Source organism: Equus caballus, chromosome 10, assembly GCF_041296265.1.
Source record: "Equus caballus isolate H_3958 breed thoroughbred chromosome 10, TB-T2T, whole genome shotgun sequence".
NCBI lineage: Eukaryota > Metazoa > Chordata > Mammalia > Perissodactyla > Equidae > Equus > Equus caballus.
Genome location: NC_091693.1, coordinates 58,027,889 through 58,045,343, shown reverse-complemented (window position 1 = coordinate 58,045,343; position 17,455 = coordinate 58,027,889). Strand labels below are relative to the sequence as shown.

Genomic DNA, 17,455 nt, shown 5'->3' with positions numbered 1-17,455 from the left:
CACGGAGTAGAACTATATGCTGAGTCCTGATGAATCTCCAAATGTAAACTGGTCTTGGAACCCCCTAGACACAATATTGATGATAGAAAGTATTTGAAGCTCTAATAATTGGACTGTTATTTTGTCCTTTTTGGCCTTAAAGGGGAATTGAAAAAGAAAACTGTCCAGATAAGTGATTGCTAGGTGGTGGGTTACTGTCCAAAATGATTCTGTGTGTTTAGACTTACTGCATGTCAGCAGAGTCCCTGGAAATTGACTCCACATTGCTGAGTTAAGTTGGAGTCATTGTTTTTGAAAAAAGGCACAAGTCTTTTACAAATTGCAGGTCAAATACCTGGTTCTTTTTGTTATTCTGCCAGCACTATCTATGTGTTAATGCTCATCTTTATCAAGAATTTCTGTGCAGTCAGGGAGAAAATATCAACAGTTTCTCATGGGCCGTTTTTCCTGGATTCTATTAGTTATGTCTATCTCTTTTCAGAACATCAAGTTAAAATAGTTTGAGGTAATTTTGTAAGTTCGCATGGAAAGATCAGATTTGCCATCTAAGTATGTCTCTTTTCTCTCAATAAAGTAGAAGGCTAGCTTATATTTGGAGGACTGGGAGATGGGGGCGTGGGAGGTTTGGGAGAGTGAAAAAGGTTTCCTGTGGCTGTGTGAGGAGTAGGTCAGCTGACCGGGAGGTAAGAAGATAATGGGGTGTCTTGATCCATTTGAGATTGTGATTATAAATTTAGTGGACCCAATCTGCTCTCTTACGAGACTTTCTCCAGCCTATTTGGAAGTGGATATCCATGGTTAATTCGGTGCATCTTGGATTGGGGTTCTGTTAGAGGCATGATACGGCAGCATTAAGGCTGTGCACACATACTCTCTTCTTTCTGGGTACATGATAAGGTTGCAGTCTTTGTACACCAATCCCCCATGTCTACTCGAAGTTAAATCTGGCCATATGACTTGCTTTGGCTAGTACAAATACGAGCAGACGTGACAGGTGTCACTTCTAAGTGAAGCTTGAAGAACCAGCACTCCATGTGCCACTTCCCCTTCTCCCTGCCCTGCAGTAGTGATCCTGGAAGCACTTGTGGAGATGCAGCCTCTTGTCAGCCTGGGCACTAAAGGAAAACAGGAGTGGCTGATCAAGCAAGTAGGAAGAACTCACAGTTGTGATCAGAGGATAGAATACTTGAATTAGTGATTTTGCAAGGTGGAACTGTAGGGGTAAGTGGGTGAGGAAGTTTGGAGGGAGAAGACAGTGAGAAATAAAATGGTCAAGGAACTCGAGACCTTGTGCATCTCTGTAACCCCGAAGGCCTCAACTGCAGTTTAGTTCATTACCCATGACCCTTGAACTTAAAGAAATGGCCCTTAAGATGGCAAACTCAGAAGCTCCCTTATGTGGAAAATGGTATGACTAAATCAAGATTCAGAATTTATTATTGAATTGAAAGATTCTTCCACCTTGATCAATAAATTATTAGCAAATAAACAAATAACCATGAAAATTACAGTGTACTTTAGCCATGGAACAGGATGATATTAGATAGGATTTAGGCTAAGCTACTGTACAAGATGGGAAGAAAGGGTAAAGATTAAAAGATACTAAAGTGACGTAACCAATATAAAGTAAAAACCTTGATTGAATCCATCCTGATTCAAAATCAAGTATAGAAGGCACTTTTGGGTCAGCTGAAGAAATTAGAATGTGATGGGATATGAGATGATGTTAGGGAGTTATTGTTACTTTTCTTAGATGTGATTACACAGGAGAATGTCCTTATTCTTAAAAGATACGTGCTCTCTGCAACTTACTTTCAAATAGTTCAGCAAAAACAAACATACCCATATACATGTGTATATAAATGTCTATGTATACATTGTTATTTAGATAGAACAAATATAGCAAAATGTTCTAGATGTGGAATCTAGGTAGTATATAGGTAGTCATTATACGTTCTTTAACCTTTGTGAAAGTTTGAAATTTTTCATAATAAAAAAGTGGGAAAAAACCTGCAAAGAAATGCAATAGCTTAAAAAGATAGAAATTTATTTCTCTTTCAGTAGTGCAGGGCGAGGTCATATAGCACGGGTGGGGTGGCTCTACTGTGCTTGGCACATGGCTTCCATCCCTGGTCCATTGTGACTTTTCGAGATCCTACTATTTCCTAGCTAGGGGAGCACATGAACCAGAAGCAGCACTTACTCCATTAGGCAAACTTTAGTTTTTTCGTTCATCTAGACATCAGATATCTAAGGAGTAGTTGGTAAAAGTCAAATGTAATGTGCCATTTGTATATTAGTTTAATAAAGATTTCTTTGGTTTCAGCTAATGTTCTTCTCTTCTTCCTCCATTGATTTACTAGACCAATTAAAATTGAAGTCATTTCAATGTTAATATGTATTAAAATTTTAATTTTGAGGCTTAAAGTGTATTCATTTTTTTCCCCCAACCTTTTCAGTAAATAACAGATGCGGGTGAAGGAGCCATCCAAAGCTTTACCTGAGAAAGCCAAAAGAAGTAAAAGGCCTACGCTACCTCATGATGAAGACTCTTCAGATGACATTGCTGGTAAATTGTGATGTCTGTCATCCCAACAGCGTTGCAGAAAAGAAATGACAATATATGTTTTTAATTAATAAATCTTATGCTCTTTATTTTTCACCATTTTCTGCATGAACTTGAAAATCAGCTTGTCTAGTTCCAAAAAAATCCTAGTGGTATTTTTAGTGAGACTTTGTTTAGTTTATAAAGTAACTTAGAATTGGCATCCTCGTTGTTCTGTTTCTCATGACCTGTTAAAACCAAGCCTGCCGGCCACTGAGATTGGCAGATGACCCTGGGGAGCTGCCGGCTTCAGGGCTTGCTTTTCTCTTTAGCCTCTTGCCTTCCATTTTGGCCTCTGAGAATTTTCCTTATTTTCTTACCAGTTCAACTCGCCATTTAAAAAGATATTTTCAATATATTATTTCCATTTTTAAGTGTTTTTAACTTGGATATTTTCAGGATAGCTAGATTGCTGTATTGAAGGAAGTGTGAATTATACCTTTAAATATTTGTTCTATTTTGTTATATGGTTTTTTCAGGGATTCTGATTATTCTTATGTTAACTCGCCTTTGCCTGTCTTCCATAGTTATCATTTTTTCTCAAGTCCTCTAAAACTCCTATTTCCTTTTCATTTTGCTTGCTGTTTTCATTTTTATCCTTTACTGTCTTTTCAGCAGTGTCTGTTTCACCTTACGCTCTTTTTGCTTTGCCTTCATTTTTGTGGTTTTATTATTTTTTTCTTCCACTTCTTTGCTGGACTCTGCCGGTCACCTCCTACTGTTTTGCCACTTAATGCTTCTGTTTTGTGCTTTTATTTCATGGCAGTGACTGCTGTGCCATTTGTTTTTCCTTTTCCCTCCTTCCTTTTGCTTATATTAACAGCATAGAATTTGCGACTTTGATTACTCCTTCTTTTTTTTTTTTTTTAAAGATTTTATTGTTTCCTTTTTCTCCCCAAAGCCCCCTGGTACATAGTTGTATATTTTTTGTTGTGGGTCCTTCTAGTTGTGGCATGTGGGATGCTGCCTCAGCGTAGTTTGCTGAGCAGTGCCATGTCCACACCCAGGATTCGAACCAACGAAACACTGGGCCGCCTGCAGCGGAGCGCGCAAACTTAACCACTCGGCCACCAGGCCAGCCCCTGATTACTCCTTCTTTGATGTCGGGTTGCTTTTCTTGGGCCAGTTAGTTGTAGAATATTTGTGGAAGCAGGAGGACCAGAGCACTCTTGAGCCCTAAGTGGAGTTTTGAGTTTGAGCTCATTTAGCCCTTACTTATTTCCAACCAACAGGATTATACAGCTCTGGGGTTTTTCAGAATCCAAAGTCTCTCTTCTCAAGTGTGACAGAGACGAGACTGTTTCCTGCAAACATGGCTTGCTTTTTTGTTTCTCCCTCAGTGAATGAGAAATTCCCTTCTTTTACTTCTTCTCAAAACAAAATTGGATGGAGGGGAGCTCCTGCCGCTGTAGCCGATTGAGCACAGAGACTTAGGTTTTGTTCCATGACTGCGAAGCACATGTTGTTCCCTGTGGCATCTATAGCTGCATGTTCTCTCTGTCTCCTTCTGTGGGCTCCCCTGTTTGATCTCCGCTGCTTTGAGGTGGGAGCCCTTCCACTTCGTTTGTGACTTGGGGCTTTAGCTGTTTCCTGGTTTCTCTGAAAATGAACTTTGTATTTTTGTTTCCTGTTCTTGTTGCTCTTAGATAATTTCTGGGAGGAGAAAAGGGGAAGTGTTGATTTTATGTCCCTATTTGTAAACTTTAAGACCTCCTTGTAAATTTTTTGTTAGTATTTAAATGGAAAACATGGAGATTTTTATTGTTTTTGATTTGTTAATGTGAAGCAACTATGGACTTTAGTACATTTTTATACTTTTCTTCAGGACTCTCTACAGGATGTATTTGTCAGATGAAATTTAGACAGTTACATGCTTAAACAAGTTCCAGAAAACTGCCAAAATTTACTTATTAACACAGAAGGAAATTGTTTTACATTCCTCCCCCCCCCAAAAAAAACATCGTGAATACTGCTTAAACTCTGGTTAGCTCTTGTAGGTAAACTTCAAACTTTTAATTTACTTATACTTATAAAAAGTCTACGTGGTTGAGACATTTAAAAGCTAGTAGATTTCATTTAGGGGCTTGGGACCTTTTTATCTTGAGTTCACTTATCTCTGAATTTATTAACAGTTTCAGTTTTATAAGTCTGAATTATAGAATCAGAGAATGGTTAAGTTGTACCCTGGCCAGATCCTACCCCAGAAACGGTAGAAGGTGTGTGGAATGATTTTCCCCTCAGAATTTTAAAATATAAAAACTCCAACAAAGCAGTGACATTTGGTAAGCCATTTCTCGGTCCTGTACCTGCGTAGTCATTTATCAGTCTTCCCCTGAACAGCTCTTTCTTTAATGGCTTGCATCCTTGCTTTTCAAATGTAGGACTTCAGAATGAGTCCTTTTATGACTATTCTTTTAACTTATTCATGGTGTAAAATTAGAAGTTTTAATCTTCCATCAGACTTACATATTATTTTTGTTGAAATTATATTTTACTATAAATAACTTGTCAGAATCATAGTCTTAGTCTTCAGGATGAAATGAAACTAATGCTTAGCCTCTCCCTAGTTAACTAGTAGGTGAAAAGGAGTGCTTTGCATTCGGAAAGGGAGGTGGAGAAGGTTGAAATGTAAACACTCCTGTTTCCCTCTTCAGGTTACTCAGTCTCTTTGTCGTTTGATTTTGGCAGGTAGTTACAGGTTTGGTGTTTGGGATATTTGAGGTGGAGAAATTGAAGTGTTCAGGTATTTGGGAGAAATGGAAGTGTCATTGTGCCCTCGGAAGAAGAATATGGTTATTTGAAGAATCAAAAACAATTTGCTCATTTTGGCCATTTGTCTCCACACAATGGGAATCTGTTATAAAAAATAATTAAAGACCATGCAAAATGGTTGGTATTTGGAAATATTCATTAAGGAGAGTTCTGAGAATTCTTGTTCCTGTAAATTATGCTATTTTTTGTTCTTCTCTCTCCTTCCTCCCGACAATGATGAAAACAGCATCATAGCAGAGCCAGTCGATGTGAAAAGATTTTACGTGTGTATCTTAATGGAAATACATTCAAAATGCTTGACACATAGGAGTAGCTGCTCAGTAAATAATATCCTTTATTTTATTTACTAAATTTTTTATTTTTGAACTAATTTTAGATTCACAGGAAAGTACAAATTATATACAAGGAGGTCTCATTCACCCTTCACCCAACCTCTCCTGATTTAACGTCTTGTATTTCTGTAGTACAATATCAAACCCAAGAAACTGACATTAGTACCATCCTTAGAGCTCATTCAGATTTCACCAGAAATACGTGCACTCGTGTGTGTGTAGCTCTGTGCAGTTTTGTTACATGTGAGCTTTCTATAACCACCACAGTCAGGGTACTTGACTGTACATCACCGTCTGAGTGCTACCCGTTTATAGCCACACCCCCTGCTCCCCATCCATAGCCCCTGGCAACCACTAATTTGTTCTCCACCTCCATAACTGTGTTATTTCACAAATGTTTTATAAATGGAATCGTGCAGTATGTATCCTTTTGAGTTTTGATTTTTGAATGTCTGTGCTTTTTAGTTACAGCATTTTAATGTTATTGTTGACTTTTGCTTACTGATGGTAGCACTTTGGTTTAGCAAAGAAAATGTTCAAATGTTGTTTTGTCTTATTCAGTAGGTTTCACTTGCCAACATGTAAATCTTGCTGTCAGCGTGAATCATGTGAAAAGAGCAATAGCTGAGAATCTGTGGTCAGTTTGCTCAGAATGTTTAAAAGAAAGAAGATTCTATGATGGACAGCCAGTGCTTCTTACTGATGTCTGGTTGTGCCTCAAGTGTGGTTTTCAGGTGAGAAAAGTGTTTTTTTATGTGTGAGTCTGTCTTGAATATTTTCCTTAAATGCCTACTGTGAGTTGGACTATGGGTAATGCTTAGAACTCAAGATAAATTTATTTCATGTTTAGACAGAGCTCTCCAAGCCTGAGATTAGAAATGTTTAAAGTAAAGTAAAAGGTGTGTTATGTTCAGAAAGTAACCATGACTGGTTTATAAATACTTTGAAAGGGACTCCAGCCTATTTACAGTAGTTCTCATATCTGGACCTGCCTTTACCGATTTGTGTTTACTTAGGAAATGGATCCTAGTTTTTTTCATCTTTTTAGATTCATTTCTCTCTCTCTGAAAAAGGATTCTTCTTCTTCTTTTATTTTTGCAAAATAATTTCTCTGAACAGCTTAGAAGCTATTGATACCTATAATAAAGGAATTTTTAAATAAAATCAAAAGTATACACATTTTTTTAAAATAAGAGGAACCTTTATTGTCGTGTGTAGAAAGTCCGGAAGTCGGGCCACTTCAGAATTAATTAATTCAATGGAAACAACATTAAAAACTGAGGTTTCTTCCATTTTTCTGCTGTGCCATCCTCAATGTCATGATTTCAGGATGGCCAAAGATGTTTCATGCATTATGTATCACACAGCAGTCCCCAAAGTTCAGAAAGAGGACAAAAAGTACATCCCTCCCCTGTGTTCTTTTTTAAAATGTGTAAAACTTTCCCAGAAACATCCATTAGACTACCCCTCACGTCACGTGGACTGGAATTGCATCTCATGTCTTTCCTCATGTGGAGAGGGAAATTACTGTGGCTGGGCTGAGTCTCGCCAGTTCTCGTGGGTTGGGTGGAGGTGTGTACAGTATAGGAAATGTGTGGATGGGGGAGGGGCAGTGCCGGCCAGGAGGATGCTCAGTGTCCTGCCATGCTCCCGACAGACCTTGTGTGCATTTTTAAATGAGAGGGAGATGAACTTGGCTCATGATTGTTTTAGGTAAACACTGTATAACAAAAACCAAGTTAGCTTCTTTTTCAAGAAATTGAATTCACTGAGAATCTATATTTCTTTCTGAAACTTTTCCCTCCTACTTGAAATGAAAAACAAAACTTTTTCAGTGTAAGTTTGAGTTACGATTTAAATAATATGAAACAAACTTATACGTAAGTCATACAAATAACATTCTGCTCATCTCTAGGGATGTGGTCAAAGCTCAGAAAGCCAGCATTCATTGAAGCACTTCAAGAGTCAGAGAACGGAGCTTCATTGTATTATAATTAATCTGAGCACATGGACTATATGGTAAGTTAGATTTTGTTAGGACTGGTGTCCGCAACAAAAAAATCTCTTTTTCTTCGAGCTTTACAAGGTAAAATATTTAAAGATGTTATACCAGCCTACGATTTTTAGCCTGAACACAACCTATGGGATAATTTAAGAAAATTAACGTTACACTTGAATATATAATTTAAATAAAAATTCAGTCATCCCTCTACTTTTCTTTAATATTTTCTTTGTACAATAAAGAAAAATTCTCGCTAGTTGATTTTTCATGATGAACTTGCTAATACAGAATCCCAGAGTTCTGGAGGAGGAGGGAGCTTCAAGCAGTCAACTGGTTTGGTGATTGTCTGCAGGGGAGGGGGAAAGCCTGGGCGTATGTAGTTTGTAGAAACTTCTCAGGTAATTCGGCTTCACCCTGGGCGGGAACCAGGTCCAGTTCCCTCATTTTATGTATAAGGACACTGAGTATCCTTTACCTTTTTGTGGTTACAAAGTAGAAATCCAGGCACTAAAGCAAGTCTTTGATTCCCTAGTGTCTTGCCAGTATACCAGACTGCTTCAGTTGTGGAAGTGGACATTGTATCGAAAAGCTTTCCTTCTGTAATTTACAACAAAAATTTTCTAACTGGAATCTACAGACTCGTAGGGTTCCTTGAAGGAATTTTCAGGGGCTTTCAAGTTTTTTTAAAGACAAATATTTTAACTTTGTGTTTTCATTTCAGGGGTCTAAAATTGATGTAAGGATATTTTGGTTTATATCCTCATCTTATGATTTAGTTCAGCCACAGGGTTGGGTGCTTGCTGCATTTGTGTTTTTGTTGTTGTTGGCCCCAAGTAATAGTACTGGGGAGAATGAGGACAGAACAGAGGGGATTTAATAGGTAAGTGATGCATTGAAGCCAAGGGAGAGCGTATGATGCCATAGTGTGGCAGCTCAATGAACATTTCTCTGTAGTCTGAAGAGAGCACTGATCTCAAACTATGGGGAGCATCAGAATCACCAGGAGGGCTTGTTAAAATAGATTGCTGGATCCCAGGCCTAGAGATTCTGATGTAGTAGTTCTGGGGTTAAGCCTAGGAATTTGCATTTCTAACAAGTTCCCAGGTGTTGCCAATGCTGCTGGTCTAGGGACCACAGTTTGAGGACTACTGAAATAGAAAAGGTGGTGGGAGCATTGAGTGTTACCTGGTAGGACAGGCTCATCTCCAGTGAATGTGTGTTGGAACTTCTGTGTAGCTCTTAGGACCATAACTGTGATATGAATCATGATTGAACTTCAGCAAAAAAGCCTTAGCTAGCATCATAAATTAGTCTTGTTAGTTTTAACTTAATTGATTTTGTAATTTTGTTTTTATATTTAATTGTATAATTTTTCTTTCATAGTTATATAGTTACAAAGATGAATTTATTGAGTTTTGTAGTAGATGTATTAGATTTATATTACAATGAAAATAAGTTACATTTGGAGGTCTGTAGAATTACTTTCCTCTTAAAAGGAAGAAATTCAAGTTTGTCATATGCATTTATAGAAATTTAAAGGTTGTGGCTATTTTCTTCTTCCCATCCAATTCTTAAACCTTAAAAAGTTTAACAATTTCAGTAGAAAACTTCAGTGGTTTGGATTAAAGAGAAGGCCAGCCCAAACTAAAGAAAAACGTGAAAAACCTAAAAAAGAAAGACGTATTGTAGATTTGATAATGTAATCATCGCTGACGAAGTGTTGCTAGATGGTGGATTTAATCCTGCTTTAACAGATGAGTATGCACAGTGGTTTCTTCTGACTTCACGTCAGATTCTCACAGGTGGAATTTGAAAAACCCACAGGTGCCAGTGGTCCCCTAGTAGGTCAGGGTTCTGTAGCTTTAATTTCCATAGGTGAGTCTTATGCCTAACTAGTTCGGACACTAACTGCGAAGAGGCACTGATTTAACACTTAAAGTTAACATATACATGAGTGCTTTTAAAGTTCTCAAAAGTTTGTTGAAAGAAGGTTAAACATTTCCCCTGTACTCGTAATACATTACTGATTTGTGAGCCCTCCTGTGTGTCAGTTTCTCATCTGTAAAAGGAACTATACTTCTCTAAAGCTGTTTATTTTTTAAATGATAATACTTTTTTGATTATTGTGAGGAATTAAACGAGAACATGCATGTAAAGCCCTTAGAACAGTGCCTAGCATGTAGTAAATGCTCAATGAAATTTTTTGGCTTTTTCCTAATGGAAACAAGTAGAATTAAGTTATCTTGAACTGTCCTCTTTTCTCCATATTCATTGCCATCATGAGGCTTTTATTTTTGTTTTCTTTTTGTACTCTTAAAGTTGTACAGTATATTTTATAACAAGTAAAAATTAAATTGCAATGTCAGTAAAAATTTCTTGGCATTTCAGTATTTTGCAAATGAGCAATTGTATTTTTATTATTTTTGGTGATAGTTACATCAGTAAATATTGAGCATCTATTATAATGCAAGTCTGGTAACTGTAAATTGTTTAAATTCCATCATGGTCTATTGGAAAAGATGTTTGGGGAGTGTTTTCTTGGACTCGTTTCTTTCACAGATTTATCTATGTATCTGTGTATTTCTGTGTGCAAGTGGTAGAGTGGGCACTCAGTAAATATTTGACTGAATTTTGAGTGCTATTTAGAAAAGGAACCCAAACCTACTTTACAGCCATTGATCCCAGGACTACTAATAGTTATAAGTAAGAAGATTGTGAATATAGAAGGTAGTATTGTTGTAACGCATACATTTATAGAACACAGTCAAACACACATTCTTATTGGATCATTGGATCTCATGAAGATAAAGGAAACAGATAATGATAATATATACAAGAAACCTTTACTAATACTGTATTCACTAATGAGTAAAATTAGTGGAGAGTAGTTTTCTGAAAAAGATGCGCTTTTGAAAATCCTAACACTCTCCTCCCAAATAAGCCCCAAGCAAAATAAACAGTATCTCGTCCAGTCTTCCCCCTCTCTATGATTGGAATCCCCATCGCTTAAGTATTCAAGCCAGAAGCCCGGCAGTTATTTTCTTCCCCTTTTTATCTTATTTTAGTTTTTAACCTTTTAGCAAAAGTAGACAAAATGGTATGGTGAATTCCTCTGTCCCCATCACCCAGCTTTAAACATCACCGACTCACAGCAAGTCTCGTTTCATCTAGACCAGGATTTCTCAAACTCAGCTTTCTGGTCATTTGGGCCGACAATTCTTTGTTGTGAGGGCACTGTCCTTTTCATTGTGGGATGTTTAGAAGCATTCCTGGCCTCTACCCACTGGAGGCCATTGGCAGCTTCCTCAGTTGTGACAACCAAAAATGTCTCCAAACATTGCCAAATGTCCCTCCTGGGGGGCAAAACTGCTCCTGTTTGAGAATCACTGACACACGCATGTGCTTCTCCCTTCCCATGGCAGGTTTTTTTTGACACTTTCCTCTCCCTTATCTTTTCTATCTAATTCATTACTATTTCTACCTGGAAATATATAAAATTGTTCATTTCTCTCCAAATCCACTCCTGCCCTGGTCTGCTTCTATTTCTGATGCCCTCCAATCTGACACTAGTCAGAGTGATGTTTTTAAAACGTAAATTGGGTGATTTCATTACCCTTCTTAAAAACCCCTCGTGGCATTCCATTACACTTAGGGTAAACTACAAAACTTTAATTTGAACGATAAAGCTCTGTATGAACTGTCCCCAGCTTATTTCTCTAGACTTACCTGGTGCCTCACCCTGTGTATCCCCCTTGCCCCATAACTTAAAGACAGAGTGGATAAATACCAACCTTATTACCTGATGTGCAAAATATTGAAGATACTTTCCTAATATTTGCCTAAATTTTATATTTTTTTCAGGTGTTATGAGTGTGATGAAAAATTATCAACGCATTGTAATAAGAAGGTTTTGGCTCAGATAGTTGATTTCCTCCAGAAACATATTTCTAAAACACAAACAAGTAAGTAAAGCAGCTGCTAAAGAAATTTGTATTAAAGAACAATATTTTATATTTCATATAAAGAATTCATGAATTCATAAAGAGTATCTTATATTTTACTGTGACCGCTCAGGACGAGTGCCATGCATTCTTAGGTAGCAATCTTGTGATGTTATCCTGAGTGGTATTTACATAACCAGTAATGAGAAGCTGGAGAGGGTAGTGACTAGACTGTGGGGTTTGGAGTCAAACAGTGCTGAGTTTGAATTTAGGTTCCACCTAAATTACTTACTCTTCATGTGGCTTTTTACTCCTTAGCTTCCTTACTTAAAAACTTAGGATGCTAATTCTATCGTATGGGATTGTTGTGAGGCTTAGAAATGTTTTCTAAAGATTTATAATTTATAAATAGCCTATGTAAAAATACTTGCATGGTGCTGGACACATATTTATGAAATGATATCTATTGCTTGTTACGTAGTTGTACCACAGTTCGGACACTAACTCCCTTGCCTTAGGCTAAGCTTGCAGATTAGGCTCAGTCCCACACGAGATTGCCCTCACTTCAGGGGTGCTCAGGCCTCCCGCATTTCTGACCAACTGGCTGCTGTGTACTCAGGGGTTCCCACTACCCTCCCTACATTCAATAATTTGTTAGAATGACTCACAGAACTCAGGAAAGTGCTATACTTAGAATTACAGTTTTATTACAGCAGAAAAAAAGATGCAAATCAGGACCAGCTAAAAGAAGAGTCACATAGGGCAAGATTTGGGAGGGTCCCAACCATGAAGCTGCTGTGTCTTCTTCCTGTGGAGTCAGGACGCAGCACCTTCCAGCACAGTGATGTGTGACAACACACACAGAGTGTTGTTAAATAGGCCAGCTCACTGGAGCTTTGATGGCCAGAGTTGTTTTGGGGTTTCGTTGCGTTGACATGACTGACTGAATCATTGGCCACACGTTTAACTCAGTCTCCAGCACCCTAACCCTCTAATCACACCGTTGATCTTTCGGGCTCAGCTAGCTCCCATCCTGAGTCATCTCATTAGCATAAACTGTCTAGGGGCCCACGATGAATAAAAAAGACACTTTGTTGTCTTTATTAACATAAACTATCAAGTGTGGTCTGAGGGGCCCACTGTGAATTAAAAAAAACACTCCTGTCACTCTGGAGATCCAAGGATTTAGAGGGTACTTCTCAGGAACTTGAGACAAAGGGCAGCCAAATCCTTTATTATGCAATAGTAATGTATTATATGTTATATACTTTTGTTAATTGTGTGTATTTTATGTTCTATGCTTTTTTTAATTAACATATAAGCAATATGTAATACATGTTAATATAAATTAAGAGTATACTAGGGAAGCAGTTTCTTCATTCAGAAATATTAAGTGCCTGCCACGTGCCAGGTTTCACACTTTATTCTATATGTAGCGGTAAGACAAAAACAGTTTTATCTTGCCCCCTTGGGGTTTAGAGATTAATGGGAGAGACAGACAAAAAATAAGCAAATATATAAGAACTCTGATAAGTGTTACAAAGAAAAAGAGCAGATTGCAGTGGTAGGTGGTAATCTAGTGGTGGCAGTGATAAGAAAGGCCAGTATGGCTGGAGTGTGGTTTGCTGGGAGGGAGTAGAATGAGATGAAGTCAAGAGGTAGGTGGGCAGATCACAAAGGACACTGTAAGGAATTCCATGGTAAGGAATTTTTATTTTACTTGAAGTTAATGGAAGCTATTAAAGTGTTTTAAGCAGGGGAGTAACAGTCATTTCATCTTTTTTTAATAGAGATTACTCTGATTGCTATATGGAGAATGACTCTTGGGGGTTAAGAGTGGAGGCGGGGAGGTCATTAAGAAGGTTAAAGGAGGTTATTGTGTTAGGGCAGGTGCGAGACTAGTAGAGGCACTGGTGGAAAGTGGGTGGATTAGATGTAATGAGTGAAGGAGAGTGGGAGGAATCAAATACAAACCTCAGGATTTTGATTAAGTAGGTGAATGGACATGATAATTTTGAAATGCCTGTGAAGCAGAATTGAACTGCTTAATCGGTGACCTGAGAAACTGAAAAATTACATAAAAATGTGGTTGTCAGTTGTGTTTTGTTTTTTTTTTTGAGGAAGATTAGCCCTGAGCTAACATCTGTACCCATCTTCCTCTATTTTATGTGAGATGCCTGCCACAGCATGGCTTGAAAGCCGTGCTAGGTCTGCGCCCAGGATCTGAACCTGTGAACCCTGGGCTGCCAAAGTGGAGCACGTGAACTTAACCGCCAGGCCACCGGGCTGGCCCCAGTCAGTTGTATTGTCCATAGCCCAATATACCATTGTTTTTGTTACCTGTTGCTCTGAGGCAGTAATAGTGAAGAAATTGGAGGAGGAACTAGAAGAGGTAAACTCAGGTTCCTGGACAGCAGAAGAAATGATTAATTTCATCACTCATTCATTTATTTATTCAACAAATATTGAAATCTTACTCTGTCGCAAGCATAATAGTCACAGCTCCAGTTCTTCTCAAATGAACCAGGACAATATGGTGGTAATAGACATTAATACTTCAGGAACAGATGTTGTTCTTAATGCTGTCTCCTGAGAATTGTACATTAAATTTGTTTTGTTGGCCGTAATAAGAATATTCATAGGGAAAATGCCAAGGGTGGCAAAAGTACAATTGTAGAAATTATTTTCTCTGGAATTTTTGCCTTAGAGGTTTCTTGAGGTTAAGAACAAAGCCAGTCTACCTCCATTCAGTGTTACATATTTCTTGAGTATTTGTCATCACGAAGGATGTAAGGTAGGGCACATGGGATGGTGTGGTAGAAAGAGCATGGATTTGAGGCAGGGGGGTCTGGCATTCGAATCTGACTCCTTCCATCACCAGCTCTGTGACCTGGGGCCAATTAGGGTTTGTCTGGGCCTCATTTTCCCCAGCACTTTCTCCCTCTTTCCATGGTGCTTCAGGCAGTAGAGATTGATAAGACAGTTCCTGCCCTAAAGAAGTTTAATATCTTAAAGAGGGTGTGAGATGAAAAAGTAATGATAAGGAAAGCGGAATAGAATTTGTAGTTTGGGCGATGTTCACACCAAGGCCTTCAGCTATTCAAAGAGGGATGTAATGTTCAGTTGAAAGGAACCCAGAAGGAATCATGGCTGAGCTTTCCAGCCGACCCTTGAAGGGTGAGCTTTGGATGGGCAGAGGTGAGAGAGGAAATCGGTTCAGGTGGTGGGAGGCACCAGTGTGAGCTTTAATTGTGTTTATGGAACCATGGGTAGCACCTGGAATCATGGGAAACAGGTTCCTGAGGGAGTTTGAGGCTATGTAGAGCCTTTTTAGGGAGAGACGGTTCCGAGGTCAAGGCTTCCAGAAGTTCTAGGGCAAAATGTCATCATCTTTGTGTTCCAGGCTACAGGATCTCTCAGGCAAGTTTGATTTAAAATAAGATCCCTTGGCATTCTAGACGTACGTTTTTTGGGAAAGTAATCTGCCATGTTCCTTCTTGTATTAGGCTGTAGTATGTTTTTATAAAATAGTTTAAAAATCAAATATGAAAGTTGCTATTGAGGTTTGTAAGAATGCTTGATATGATTATGCAGCTATTTTAAATGATAATTGTGAAGACTGTAGAAATGTAAAAACAAGGGCTGGCCCGGTGGCACAGCAGTTAAGTGCGCGTGTCCGCTTTGGTGGCCCGGGGTTCACTGGTTTGGATCCCGAGTGCGGACATGGTACCGCTTGACAAGACATGCTGTGGTAGGCATCCCACATATAAAGTAGAGGAAGATGGGCACGGATGTTAGCTCAGGACCAGTCTTCCTCAGCAAAAAGAGGAGGATTGGCAGCAGATGTTAGCTCAGGGCTAATCTTCCTCAAAAAAAAAAAAGTAAAAACGTATGTATGTATATGGTAATTCAAAAATAATATGAAACCGTATATATTGTGCTTTGGTGGGAAGATAAGAATGATTTAAAATATATATTAATAATTAATAATAATATATTTTACATTAAGTAAAAATAACTCCACTGAGAGGAAAGCTTGTATCTGTACTTTAAATATGTTTTTAAGTTGTGCAGTGGGTGAGCTAATGTCATATCTAATACATCTAGTTCAGTTCTCTGCATAGAATCTGGGCTGCTGCCCCATCCATTCTACAAACAAGTAGTTCCGTGAATCTCAGCTTTTGGTCTCAGTAGCCCTTTAGGTTAGGTAGGTTGGGTAGGCTATAGCTATCGATATTTATCATATTAGAAATTAAAACTAGACAGATTAAAATATTTATTAACTCACTGAAAAAGAGCAATAATTCCATGGCATGTTAACATAAATAACCTATTTTTAGGAAAGATAGCAAAACAACACAAACTTAAGTGACGTTGTTTTACATTTTCACAAATCTCTGTAATGTCTGCTTAATAGAAACAGCTGGATTCTCATCTCTACTTCTGCATTCAATCTGTTGTGGTACCACATGGCGTGTAACTTCTGGAAAACTGCGTTGTATAATTGAGAATGAAGTAAAAAATACAAATAACGTCTTTGGCTTATTATAAAATACTTTTGACCTTCAGGACCCCTGAAAGGAGGAGGGGGTCTTCAGATCCACTTTCAGAACTGCTGAGCCATCCATTTCTGTCTATTTTCTATTTTCAGCCTTACTTGCCCTAAGGCTCAGCTCAAGTCCTACTTCAAGGACACTTTCCCAGTCCTTTGTCTTATCTCTTTCTTCTATGCAGCCTACTTTAGAATTTAATAACACACGGCTTTGTGGTGTTTAGCTTTAGGATCTATATGAGTCTTATTTATAAAACTGTACCTTCCTTGAGGATTGTACCCTGGTTTATATTCTGTTTGATTCTCGTGTGGTCAGGCAGTAAATAATTGCTGAATTGAACTGAAATAGCATGTGACCAGTTTGTACTGAAAAAGTAGACAAGTTTTGCATTTTCACCAAAAAATCCTGAATATTAATGTCAAAATTATTTATTCATTCAGTTTCTAATATATTTGAGTTTCTGCTTTGTGCCAGATGCTGTGCTAGATATTGGAGATAGAGTAGTGAATGAGACAGGTCTGTTCCTCAGTGCCTGCTATTATTGATGTTTTGGTCCTGTGAGGGATATTGACAAGTCACACTTAATTATAATTGCTTGTTTAAATAGTGCTGTGATGGAGCAAGTACAGGGGTCTATGAGAACACTTTGGAGCAGTGTCTAACCCACCCTGGAGGAGCCAGGACGTTTTATTTATCCTGGAGGAGAAGACATTTAGAGCTGAAGGATATCTAGAAATTAGCTAGGCAAAGAAGGAAGGGGCATGTGTTCCAGGCGGAGGAAATAGCTCATGGACGAGGGAGCTTGGTAAGTTCTGGGAGTTTTATAGGGCTGCAAGGTTGAGTTTTCTGATGTTGAGGGGATGGTGAGAGGTGGGACTCTAGAGGTAAGTAAGAACAGGTATTGAAGGGCCTTGTGAGATGAGAGTCTATCCTACAGGCAGTGAGGAACCACTAATAGATTTGAAGCAGAGAAGTGGGTGATCAGTTTTGTATTTTTGGAAAAATCACTTGACTGTAGTACAGAGTTAGATAGGAATGTCTTTGTGTGATAACTGCCCATTCGTGTGGCATTATCAGTTTGTTACATGACCGAATAAAGATTTCTAAGGCATGTGGCATTTCTAACTCTAACGAGGAGTTAGTGGAGTTTTGAGAATAAACAGGGGAAGCATTTATTATTTGGTTCCAAGGTAGAGGAGTAGAGGAGCAGCAAGTTTTTCCTTTTTACTCACTCTTTAAAGATTAAACTT

At 38.3% G+C, this 17,455-nt stretch overlaps 1 protein-coding gene across 8 annotated transcripts in view; it reads left to right on the top strand.

Moving 5' to 3' along the window:
- The window catches only part of USP45 (ubiquitin specific peptidase 45), a 65,599-nt gene that overhangs the window by 1,307 nt on the left and 46,837 nt on the right, over positions 1-17,455 (top strand). For 6 of the 8 annotated variants that reach the window (XR_011422109.1, XR_011422110.1, XM_001503881.6 and 3 more), the window contains exons 2-5: positions 2,460-2,569; positions 6,271-6,443; positions 7,625-7,728; positions 11,573-11,673. Coding sequence is in view for 3 of the 8 variants with exons in the window: in XM_001503881.6 (XP_001503931.1) it covers positions 2,470-2,569; positions 6,271-6,443; positions 7,625-7,728; positions 11,573-11,673 (478 nt within the window). In the remaining 5 variants the exon portion in view is untranslated. The remainder of the gene's footprint in view (positions 1-2,459; positions 2,570-6,270; positions 6,444-7,624; positions 7,729-11,572; positions 11,674-17,455) is intronic. The other 2 variants (XM_070223594.1, XM_070223596.1) reach the window with 1 other exon arrangement.